Source organism: Hemitrygon akajei, unplaced genomic scaffold (genome assembly GCF_048418815.1).
Source record: "Hemitrygon akajei unplaced genomic scaffold, sHemAka1.3 Scf000045, whole genome shotgun sequence".
Classification (NCBI taxonomy): Eukaryota; Metazoa; Chordata; class Chondrichthyes; order Myliobatiformes; family Dasyatidae; genus Hemitrygon; species Hemitrygon akajei.
The window spans coordinates 2,611,263-2,624,069 of NW_027331931.1; the positions used below are offsets into that span (position 1 = coordinate 2,611,263).

Consider the following 12,807-nt stretch of genomic DNA (forward strand, 5'->3'; position numbering starts at 1 on the left):
GGGCTGTCCCATCTACGCACAGCTGTGATATTCTCCCTGACTGGTAATGCCACTCCTCCCCCTTTCATCCCTCCGCCCTATCACCTCTGAAACAACAGAAACCCAGAACATGAAGCTGCCAGTCCTGCCCCTCTTGCAAACCAAGTCTTACTAATAGCAATAATGTCGATATCATTATCATGCCAATCCATGCCCTAAACTCATCTGCCTTACCTACAATACTCCTTGCATCAAAATAGATGTACCTGAGAACATTTCTATCACGTACAAACCTTTGATATCTGTCTATACAAGCAGTCCTCGCATGACCCTTATCCTCCTCCACCTCACTATCTGCTCTAACACTCTGGCTCCCCTGCCCCTGCAAACTAGTTTAAAACCCCCGGAGCAGAACTTACTAACCTACCGGCAAGGATGTTAGTCCCCTCCAGTTCAGGTGCAAACTGCCCAATTCGAACTGGCCCCACCTCCCCTGGAAGAAAGCCCAATTGTCCAGAAACATGAACCCCAGCCTCATGCACCATCCCCTCAGCCACGTATTTAGCTGCATTATCTTCCTATTTCTAGCCTCACTAGCACGTGGCATGGGTAGCAATCCACCTGGGGGATCTCACTTTCCCATCCCCCTTTCATCCTCTGTGCTCATTGTTCCCACTCCACCTTCCTTCCAACTGTTGGATCTCTCCTCAGCATCCAACTTCCTCCTGTGGGATCTCTCATCCCCATCCCCCTACCTGCCGTGGGATCCCTCATCCCCATCCCCCTTCCTTCTGTGGGATCTCCCTTCCCCATCCACCTTACTCCTGTGGGATCCCTCTTCCCCATCCCCCTTCCTCCGGTGGGATCGCTTTTCCCCTTCCTCTTTCCTCCTGTGGGATCTCTCTTCCCCTTCCCACATCCTCCTGTGGGATCTCTCTTCCCCATCCCCCTTCCTCCTGTGGGATCTCTCTTCCCCATCCCCCTTCCTCCTGTGGGATCTCTCTTCCCCATCTCCCTTCCTCCTGTGGGATCTCCCTTCCCCATCCCCCTTCCTCCTGTGGGATCTCTCTTCCCCATCCCTCTTCCTGCTGTGAGATCTCTCTACCCATCTCCCTTCCTCCTGTGGGCTCTCTGTTCCCTATACACCTTCCTACTGTGGGATCTCTCATCACCAGCTCCCTTCCTCCTGATGAATCTCTCTTCCCCATCCCCATTCCTACAGTGGAATCTCTCTTCTCCACCTCCCATGCTCCTGTGGGATCTCTCTTCCGCATCCCCTTTCACCCTCTGGGGCCTCTGTTCCCATCCCACTTCCATCTGTTGGATCTGTCTTCCCCAACTCCCTTCCTCCTGTGGGATTTAAACTCCCCACCCCTTTCTTCCTGTGGGATCTCTCTTCAATATCCCATTTCCTACAGTGGGATCTCTCTTCCCCATCCACCTGACCCCCGTGGGGGCTCTGTTTCCATCCCTCCACTTCTTACGGGATCTTGCTTCGCCATTTCCCTTCCTCCTGTACATCTCTCTTCCCCATTCCCCATCCTCTTGTGGGATCTCTCTTCCCCATCCCCCTTCGTTCTGTGGGATCTCTCTTCCCAATCCCCTACATCGGATGGGATCTCTCTTCCCCGTCCCCCTTCCTCCCGTGGCATTTATTTTCCCCATCACTCTTCCTCCTATGGGATCTCTCCTACTCATCCCCCAACCTCCTGTATGACCTCGCTTCCCCACCCACTTCCTCCTGTCCCATCTCTCGTCCCCATGCCTGATCATCCTATGGGATCTGTATTCCCCATTCTGATTCCTTCTGTGGGATCTATTGTCACCACCCCCCATCCTTCCGAGGGATTGCTCTTCCCCATCCCAGTTCCTCCTGTGGGTCATCATAATGCCCCCTCTTCCTGTGGGATCTGTCTTGTCCCTGCACATGTATCTCTCTTCCCCATCCCACATCCTCCTGTCAGATCTCTCTTCCCCATTCTCCTTCCAACTGTGGGATATCTCCTCCCCACCATCTTTCTTCCTAGGGATATATCTTCCCCAATCCCCTTACTTCTGTGGGATCTCTATTGCCCATCCCCTTCCACCTGTGCACTCTCTGCTCCCCATCAACATCCTGCTGTGGGATTTCTCTTCCCCATCCCCCATCCACCTGTGGGATCTTCCTTCCTCATCCCCCTTCCTCCTGTGGGATCACTTTTCCCCATCCCCCTTCCTCCTGTGGGATCTCTTTTCCCCATCCCCCTTCCTCCTCTGGGATCTCTTTTCCCCATCCCCCTTCCTCCTCTGGGATCTCTTTTCCCCATCCCCCTTCCTCCTGAGGGATCTCTCTTCCCCATCCCGCTTCCTCCTGTGGGATCTCTCTTCCCCATCCCCCTTCCTCCTGTGGGATCTCTCTGCCCCATCCCCCTTCCTCCTGTGGGGTCTCTCTTCCCCATCCCCCTTCCTCCTGTGGGATCTCTCTGCCCCATCCCCCTTCCTCCGGTGGGATCTCTCTTCCCCATTCCCCTTCCCCTGGTGGGATCTCTCTTCCCCATCCCCCTTCCTCCGGTGGGGTCTCTCTCCCCCATCCCCCTTCCTCCTGTCTGGTCTCTCTTCCCCATCCCCCTTCCTCCTGAGGGGTCTCTCTTCCTCATCACCCTTCCTCTGGTGAGATCTCTCTTCCCCATCCCCCTTCCTCCTGTGAGATCTCTCTTCCCCATCCCCCTTACTCCTGTGGGGTCTCTCTTCCTAATCCCCCTTCCTCCTGTGGGATCTCTCTTCCCCATCCCCCTTCCTCCGGTGGGATCGCTTTTCCCCATCCCCCTTCCTCCTGTGGGGTCTCTCTTCCCCATCCTTCTGTGGGATCTCTCTTCCCCATCCCCCTTCCTCCGGTGGGATCGCTTTTCCCCATCCCCCTTCCTCCTGTGAGATCTCTCTTCCCCATCCCACTTCCTCTGGTGGGATCGCTCTTCCCCACCCCCCTGCCTCCTCTGGGATCTCTACTCCCCATCCCCCTTCTCCTAGTGGGATCTCTCTTCCCCACTCCTCTTCCTCCTGTGGTTCCTCTGTTCCATGTCCCCACTTCCTGAGGTATCTCTCCTACTCATCCGCCTTCCTCCTGTATGATCTCTCTTCCACGTCCCCTCCCCCTTCCTATCAGATCTCTCTTCCCCATGCTCCTTCCTCCTGTGGGATTTATCTTCCCCACTCCCTTTCTTCCTGTGGGATCTATTTTCCCCATCCCACTTCCTGCTATGTAATGTCTCTTCCCTGTCAGATTTATCTTCCCCACCAGCTTTCTTCCTCTGGGTACTCTCTTTCCCATCCTCTTCCTTCTGTTGGACATCTCTTCCACATTCCACTTCCTCCTCTGGGCTTTCTTCCGCAACAACTTCCTGCTGTTGGATCTCCCTTCCCCATCACCTTCCTCCTGTGGGATCTCTATTCCCCTTCCCCTATCCTCCAGTGGGATCTCTCTTCCCCATCCACCTTCCTCCTATGGGATCTCTCTACCCCATCCCCCTTCCCCCTGCGAGTTCTCTCTTCCCCTTCCCACATCCTCCTGTGGGATATCCCTTCCCCATCTCCCTCCTGCGAGTTCTCTCTTCCCCATCCCCCTTCCTCCGGTGGGATCGCTTTTCCCCTTCCTCTTTCCTCCTGTGGGATCTCTCTTCCCCTTCCCAAATCCTCCTGTGGGATCTCTCTTCCCCATCCCCCTTCCTCCTGTGGGATCTCTCTTCCCCATCCCCCTTCCTCCTGTGGGATCTCTCTTCCCCATCTCCCTTCCTCCTGTGGGATCTCCCTTCCCCATCCCCCTTCCTCCTGTGGGATCTCTCTTCCTCATCTCCCTTCCTCCTGTGGGATCTCTCTTCCTCATCTCCCTTCCTCCTGTGGGAGCTCTCTTCCCCATCCCCCTTCCTGCTGTGGGATCTCTCTTCCCCATCTCCCTTCCTCCTGTGGGATCTCTCTTCCCCATCCCCCTTCCTCCTGTGGGAGCTCTCTTCCCATTCGCCCTTACGCCTGAGTGAACTCTCCTCCCCACAGCCCTTCATAGCATCATAAAACACCAGCGCACAGAACACAAGCCATCTGGCCCTTCTGCTCTGTACCGAAACTTTATTCCGCTTGTCCCAGTGACCTGTACCCAGTCCATAACCCTCCAGACCTCCCCCATCCATGTATCTATCCAATTTATTCTTAAAGCTTAAGAGTGAGTCCACATTTTCCACATCGGATGGCAGCTCGTTCCACACTCTCACCACTCTCTCAGTGAAGAATTTCCCCCGAAACCTTTCCCCTTTCACCCTGAAGCCAAGTCCTCCTGTAATTTATCTCTCCTAATGTCTGTGGAAAGAGCCTATTCTCATTTACCCTGTCTATACCCCTCAGAGTTTTGTCAACCTCTTTGAAATCCCCCCGCATTCTTCTGCGCTCCAAGGAATAAAGTCGTAATCTGTTCAATCTTTCCCTGAAACTCAACTCCTGAAGACTCGGCAACATCCTAGTAAATCATCTCTGCACTCTTTCAACCTTACTGATATCCTTCCTATAGTTCAGTGACCAGAACTGCACACAATATTCAAAACTTTACCTCACCAATGTCCTTTACAACCTCACCATAATATTCCAACTCCTATACTCAGTACTTTGATTTATGAATGCCAGGATGCCAAAAGCCTTCTTTACAAACCTGTCCACCTGTGACGCCACTTTCAGGGAATTATGTATCTGAACTCCCAGATCCCTTTGTTCCTCCACACTCCTCTGTGCCCTACCATTTACTGTGTATGTCCTACCTTGATCTGTCCTTCCAAAATGCAACACCTCACACTTGTCTGCAATAAAGTGGTGACTAGTGGTGTGCCTCAGGGATCTGTACTGGGTCCAATGTTGTTTGTCATATACATTAATGATCTGGATGATGGAATGGTAAATTGGATTAGTAAGTATGCAGATAATACTAAGATAGGTGATGTTGTGGATAATGAAGGTTTTCAAAGCTTGTTGTTTAAAGATTTAGGCCAGTTAGAAGAGTGGGCTGAAAGATGGCAGATGGAGTTTAATGTTGATATGTGTGAGGTGATACATTTTGGTAGGAATAATCCAAAAAGGACATACATGGTAAATGGTAGGGCATTGAGGAATGCAGCAGAACAGAGTGATCTAAGAATAATGGTGCATAGTTCCCTGAAGGTGGAATCTCATGTGGATAGGGTGGTGAAGAAAGCTTTTGGTATGCTGACCTTTATAAATCAGAGCATTGAGTATAGGAGTTGGGATGTAATGTTAAAATTGTACAAGGCATTGTTAAGGCCAAATTTGGAGTATTGTGTACAGTTCTGGTGACCGAATTATAGGAAAGATGTCAACAAAATAGACAGAGTACTAAGTAAATTTACTAGAATACTACCTGGGTTTCAGCACCTAATGAACAAGTTAGGTCTTTATTCTTTGGAGCGTAGAAGGTTGAGGGGGGACTTGATAGAGGTATTTAAAATTATGAGGGGGATAGATAGAGTTGACATGGATAGTCTTTTTTCCATTCAGAGTAGGGGAGATTCGAACAAGAGGGAATGAGTTGAGAGTGAAAGGACAAAAGTTTAGGGGTATCACAAGGGAGATCTTCTTTACTCAGAGAGTGGTAGCTGTGTGGAACGAGCTTCCAGTAGAAGTGGTAGAGGCGGGTTCAATTTTGTCATTTAAAAAAAATTGGATGGTAATATGGACAGGAAAGGAATGGAATGGGGGGTTATGGGCTGAGTGCAGGTAGGTGGGACTAGGTGAGAGTAAGCATTCGGCACAGACTAGAAGGGCCGAGATGGCCTGTTTCCGTGCTGTAATTGTGATATGGTTATATGTCATATGTTCTAAATTCCATCTGTCATTTTCTGGCCCATTTTTCCAGTTGGTCCAGATCCCTCTGCAAGCTTTCAAAGCCTTCCTCACTGTCCACAACGCCTCCATCTTAGTGTCATCAGCAAACCTGCTGATCCAATTTATCACATTATCATCTAGATCATTGATATAGACAACAAACAACAATGGTCCCAGCACAGATCCCTGAGACCCACCACTAGTCACAGGTCTCCAGTCTGAGAAGCAATCATCCACTACCACTCTCTGTCTTCTCCGACTCAGCCAATTTCGAATCCAGTTTACAACCTCTCCATGGATACCTAGTGTCTGAACCTTCTGAACTGACCTTTTATGTGTGGGACCTTGTCAAAGGCCTTACAAAAGTCAATGTAGACAACATCCACAGCCTTTCCTTCATATGCATTCTTGGTAACCTCCTCGAAAAACACTACAAGATTCATTAAACATGATCTACCACATACAAAGCCATGTTGACTATCTTTTATCAGCCCTTGGCTGTCCAAATCCTTGTATATCCGATCTCTCAGAACACCTTCTGATAACTTACCTACTACTGATGTCAGGCTTACTGGCCTGTAATTACCTGGTGTACTTTTGGAGCCTTTTTCAAACAACGGAACTACATGAACTACCCTCCAATCCTCTGGCACCGCACCCGTGGCTGAGGACATTTTAAATATTTCTGCCAGGGCCCCTGCAATTTCTACACTAGTCTCTCTCAAGGTCCGAGAAAAAATCATGTCAGGCCCAGAGATTTATCTATGTATTCACTGTAAGGCAGCAAGCAGCTCGTCCTCTTTAATCTCTATATGTTCCATGACACTACTGTTTGTTTCCCTTAATTCCATATCCGCTATGCCAGTTTCCTGAGTAAACACTGACGCAAAAAACCTGTTTAAGATCTCCCCCATCTCGTGAGGCTCCACACATAGAGGACCACTCTGATCTTCTAGGGGACCAATTTTGTCCTTTACTATCCTTTTACTCTCAATATACTTGTAGGAACCCTTTGGGTTTACCTTCACATTATCTGCCAAAGCAACCTCATGTCTCCTTTTTGCCTTCCTGATTTCCTTCTTTAGTATTCCCTTACATTTTCTATACTCTTCAAGTACCTCATTTCTTCCTTGTTGCCTATACCTGCTAAACACCTACTTAACTATATCACCTATATCCCTTGAAAACCAAGGTTCCCTATGCCTGTTAACTTTGCCTTTAATCCTGGCAGGAACATGCAAACTCTGCACTCTCAAAATTTCACCCTTGAAGGCATTCCACTTACTGAACACATCCTTGCCAGAAAACAACTTATCCCAACCCACTCTTCCCAGATCCTCTCTCATTTCCACAAAATTGGCCCTTCTCCAATTCAGAACCTTAACTGGTGGACCAGTCCTATCCTTATCCATAATTATCTTGAAACTAATGACATTATGGTCACTGGACCCAAAATGTTTGCTTACATATACTTCTGTCACCTGACCTGTCTGGTTCGCTAATAGGAGATCAGGTACTGCACCCTCTCTCGTTGGTACCTCAATATATTGATTTAGAAAACTTTCCTGAATACATTTGACAAACTCCACGCCATCTAACCCTTTCTCAGAGTGGGAGTCCCCGTCAATATGTGGAAATTTAAAATCCTCTACGATTACAACTTTCTGTTTCTTACATCGGTCTGCTATCTCTCTACAGATTTGCTCCTCCAATTCTCTCTGTCTATTGGGCGGTCTATAATACAACCCTATTCGTGTGGTCGCACTTTCCCCGTTCCTCAGCTCCACCCATATGGCATGTGTAGACGAGCCCTCTGGGCTGTCCCGTCTACGCACAGCTGTGATATTCTCCCTGACTAGTAATGCCACTCCTCCCCCTTTCATCCTTCACCCCTATCACGTCTGAAACAACGGAAACCCAGAACATGAAGCTGGCGCTTTTAAGGAATATAAAAGTGGATAAATCTCCGGATCCTGACAGGATATTCTCTAGGACCATGAGGGAGGTTAGTGTAGAAATAGCAGGGGCTCTGACAGAAATATATCAAATGTTATTAGAAACGGGGATGGTGCCGGAGGATTGGCGTATTGCTCATGTGGTTCCATTGTTTAAAAAGGGTTCCCAGAGTAAACCTAGCAATTATAGGCCTGCCAGTTTGACGTCAGTGGTGGGTAAATTAATGGAAGGTATTCTTAGAGATGGTATATATAATTATCTGGATAGACAGGGTCTGATTAGGAAAAGTCATCATGGATTTGTGCGTGAAAGGTCATGTTTGACATACCTTATTGAATTTTTTGAAGAGGTTACGAGTAAAGTTGACGAGGGTAAAGCAGTGGTTGTTGTCTATATGGACTTCATTAAGGCCCTTGACAAGGTTCCGCACAGAAGGTTAATAAGGAAGATTTGATCGTTAGGTATTAATACTGAAGCAGTAAAATGGATTCAACAGTGTCTGGATGGGAGATGCCAGAGAGTAGTGGTGGATAACTGTCAGGTTGGAGGCCGGTGACTAGTGGTGGGCCTCAGGGATCTGTACTGGGTCTAATGTTGTTTCTCATATACATTAATGATCTGGATGATGGGGTGGTAAATTGGATTGGTAAGTATGCAGATGATACTAAGGTAGGTGGCGTTGTGGATAATGAAGTAGGTTTTAAAAGTTTGCAGAGAGATTTAGAACAGTTAGAGGAGTGGGCTGAACGATGGCAGATGGAGTTTAATGCTGATAAGTGTGAGGTACTGCATTTTAGTAGGAATAATCCAAATAGGACATACATGGTAAATTGTAGGGCATTGAAGAATGCAGTAGAACAGGGTGATCTAGGAATAATGGTGCATAGTTCCCTGAAGGTGGAATCTCATGTGGATAGGGTGGTGAAGAAAGCTTTTGGTATGTTGGCCTTTATAAATCAGAGCATTGAGTATAGGAGTTGGGATGTAATGTTAAAATTCTACAAGGCATTGGTAAGGCCAAATTTGGAGTATTGTGTACAGTTCTGGTCACCGAATTATAGGAAAGATGTCAATAAAATAGAGAGAGTACAGAGAAGATTTACTAGAATGTTACCTGGGTTTCAGCACCTAAGTTACACAGAAAGATTGAACAAGTTAGGTCCTTATTCTTTGGAGCATAGAAGGTTGAGGGGGGACGATAGAGGTATTTAAACTTATGAGGGAGATAGATAGAGTTGATGTGGATAGGCTTTTTCCATTGAGAATAGTGGAGATTCAAACAAGAGGACATCAGTTGAGAGTTAGGGGGCAAACGTTTAAGGGTAATATAACGGGTAATTTCTTTACTCAGAGAGTGGTCGCTGTGTGGAGCGAGCTTCCAGTAGAAGTGGTAGAGGCAGGTTCAGTATTGTCATTTAAAGTAAAATTGGATAGGTATATGGACAGGAAAGGAATGGAGGGTTATGGGCTGAGTACGGGTCAGTGGGACTAGGTGAGTGTAAGCATTCGGCACGGACTAGAAGGGCCGAAATGGCCTGTTTCCGTGCTGTAATTGTTATATGTTTATATAGTTATTAGTCCTGCCCCTCCTGCAACCAAGTCTTACTAATAGCAATGATGTCGATATCATCATGTTCCAATCCACGACCTAAACTCATCTGCCTTACCTACAATACTCCTCGTATGGAAATAGATGTACCTGAGAACATTTCTATCATGTACAAACATTTGATATCAGTCTATACAAGCAGTCCTCACATGACCCGTATCCTTCTCCACATCACCATCAGCTCTAACACACTGCACCCTCCGCTTACAATCTGGTTTAAAAACCCCTGAGCAGAACTTGCCTAACCTACCGGCAAGGATGTTAGTCCCCTCCAGTTCAGGTGCAAACTGTCCAATTCGAACTGGCCGCACCTCTTCTGGAAGAAAGCCCAATTGTCCAGAAACATGAACCCCACCCTCATGCACCATCCCCTCAGCCACGTATTTAGCTGCATTATCTTCCTATTTCTAGCCTCACCAGCACGGGGCATGGGTAGCAATCTACCTGTGAGATCTCCCTTCCCCTTCGACCTTCCTCCTGTGCAATGTCCCTTCCCCGTCCCCCTTCCTCCTGTGGGATGTCCCTTCCCCGTCCCCCTTCCACCTGTGGGATCTCACTTCCCCATCCCCCCTCCTCCTGTGGGATCTCTCTTCCCCGTCCCCCTTCCACCTGTGGGATCTCCCTTCCCCATCCCCCTTCCTCCTGTGGGATCTCTATTCCCCATCCACCTTTCTTCTGTGGGGCTTCTGTTGTCATACCCCACCCTTCTTGTGGGTCTCCCTTCCACATCTTCCTTCCTCTTCAGGGATCTATCACTTCCCCTTCCCCCTTCCACCTGTGGGATCTCTCTACCACATCCCCCCTCCTGTGGGATCTCTCTTCCCCATCCCCCTTCCTCCTGTGGGATCTCTCTTCCCCATCTCCCTTCCTCCTGTGGGATCTCTCTCCCCCATCCCCCTTCATCCTATGGGATCCCTCTCCCCCATTCCCCTTCCTCCTGCGGGATCTCTCTCCCCCATCCCCCTTCCTCATGTGGGATCTCTATTCACCATCACCCTTTCTCGTGTGGGGCCTCTGTTCCCATCCCCCACTCTTCTTGTGGGATCTCTCTTGCCCATCCCTTTAGCTCGGGTGGGTCTATTTCACTGTGTCCCATTGACATTTCTGCTTTTCTGTCAGGAACGTTTTGTTTAGCCATCGGGGAATGGGACAGAATATGTGGAGTTTACAGAGTCACACCGACAGACGAAATTACCGACATTTGGTGAATACGCTGGAGCTGGTCAGTGAGGGACATTGATAGTGATGGGAACTCCGATCAGTGATTTACTGAAGGGTTTAATGTTTCCTGAAATATCCAAGTGAGAGAAATTCCCCCAGACCCACGGTTTGAATCACTTTGTTCATCAATCTGTCTCTTTGTGTTTAGACTCGGGGGGAATGACCTGGGAGATTCAGGAGTGAAACTGGTGTCTGCGGCTCTGAGGAACCCGGAGTGTAAAATACAGAAACTGGGGTAAGTACCAGACTGTGGGAGATTGTGTTTACAGTCACTGGGTGTCTGACACTGAACATTAATGTGATCAGTAGAAACAAAGAAACATAGAAAATCTACAGCACAATACAGGCCCTTCGGCCCACAACGCTGTGCCGAACATGTTTCTACTTTAGAATTACCTCGGTTTTACCCATAGCCCTCCATGTTCCTAAGCTCCATGTAGCCTTCCTGGAGTTAAAAGATCCGATCGTTTCCGTTTCCACCACCACCGCCAGCAGCCCATTCCACGCACTCACCACTGTCTGTGTAAAAAAACTTACCCCTGACATCTCCTCTGTACCTACTTCCAAGCACCTTAAAACTATGCCCTCTCATGTTAGCCAGTTTAGCCCTGGGGAAAAGCCTCTGACTATCTACATGATCAATGCCTCTCATTATCATGTACCTCTCTACCAAATCACCTCTCATCCTCCGTCACTCCAAGAGAAAAGGCCAAGTTCACTCAACCTATTCTCATAAGGCATGCACCACAATCCAGGCAACATCCTTGTAAATCTCCTCTGCACCCTTTCTATGGTTTCCACGTCCTTCCTATAGTGAGGCAACCAGAATTGAGCACAGTATTCCAAGTAGGGTCTGACCAGGGTCCTGTATAGCTGCAACATATAACCATATAACAATTACAGCACGGAAACAGGCCATCTCAGCCCTCCTAGTCTGTGCCGAACGCTTACTCTCACCTAGTCCCACTGACCGGCACTCAGCCCATAACCCTCCATTCCTTTCCTGTCCATATACCTATCCAATTTTACTTTAAATGACAATACCCAACCTGCCTCTACCACTTCTAATGGAAGCTCGCTCCACACAGCTACCACTCTCTGAGTAAAGAAATTCCCCCTCGTGTTACCCTTAAACTTTTGCCCCCTAACTCTCAAATCATGTCCTTTTGTTTGAATCTCCCCTACTCTCAATGGAAAAAGTCTATCCACGTCAACTCGATCTATCCCCCCTCATAATCTCTCAACTGTTAAACATTACCTCTCGATTCTTAAACTCAATCCCACGACTGATGAAGGCCAATACACTGTATGCCCTTTTAACTACAGAGTCAACCTGCATAGCATCTTTGAGTGTCCTATGTACTCGGACCCCAAGATCCCTCTGATCCTCCACACTGCTAAGAGTCTTACCATTAATACTATATTCTGCCATCATATTTGACCTACCAAAGTAAACTACTTCACACTTATTTGGGTTGAACTCCATCTGCCACTTCTCAGCCCAGTTTTGCATCCTATCAATGTCCCATTGTAAACTCTGACAGCCCTCCTCACTATCCACAACACCCCCAAGCTTTGTGTCATCATCATATTTACTAACCCTACCCTCCACTTCCTCATCCAGGTCATTTATAAAAATCACAAAGACTTGGGGTCCCAGAACAGATCTCTGAGGCACTCAACTGGTCACCGGCCTCCATGCAGAATATGACCCGTCTACAACCACTCTTTGCCTTCTGTGGGCAAGCCAGTTCTGGATCCACAAAGCAATGTCCCCTTGGATCCCATGCCTCCTTACTTTCTCAATAAGTCTTGCATGGTGTACCTTATCAAATGCCTTGCTGAAATCAATATACACTGCATCTTCTTCCTTCCTTCATCAATGTGTTTAGTCACATCCTCAACAAAATCATTCAGACTCGTAAGGCACAACCTGCCTTTGACAAAGCCATGCTGACTATTCCTAATCATATTTTGCCTCTCCAGATGTTCATAAATCCTACCTCTCAGGATCTTCTCCATCAACTTACCAACCACTGAAGTAAGACCCACTGGTCTATAATTTCCTGGGCTAACCCGACTCCCTTTCTTGAATAAGTGAACAAGATTTTCAACCCTCCAATCCTCCGGAACCTCTCATGTCCTCATTGATGATGCAAAGATCATCGCCAGAGGCTCAGCAATCT

At 48.0% G+C, this 12,807-nt stretch overlaps 1 protein-coding gene across 1 annotated transcript in view; it reads left to right on the top strand.

The window, feature by feature from the left end:
- LOC140720581 (NACHT, LRR and PYD domains-containing protein 3-like) overlaps positions 1–12,807 on the top strand; it is a 43,497-nt gene that overhangs the window by 26,943 nt on the left and 3,747 nt on the right. Inside the window, exon 6 of the mRNA XM_073035415.1 lies at positions 10,770–10,856. Within this exon, the coding sequence (XP_072891516.1) occupies positions 10,770–10,856 (87 nt within the window). The remainder of the gene's footprint in view (positions 1–10,769; positions 10,857–12,807) is intronic.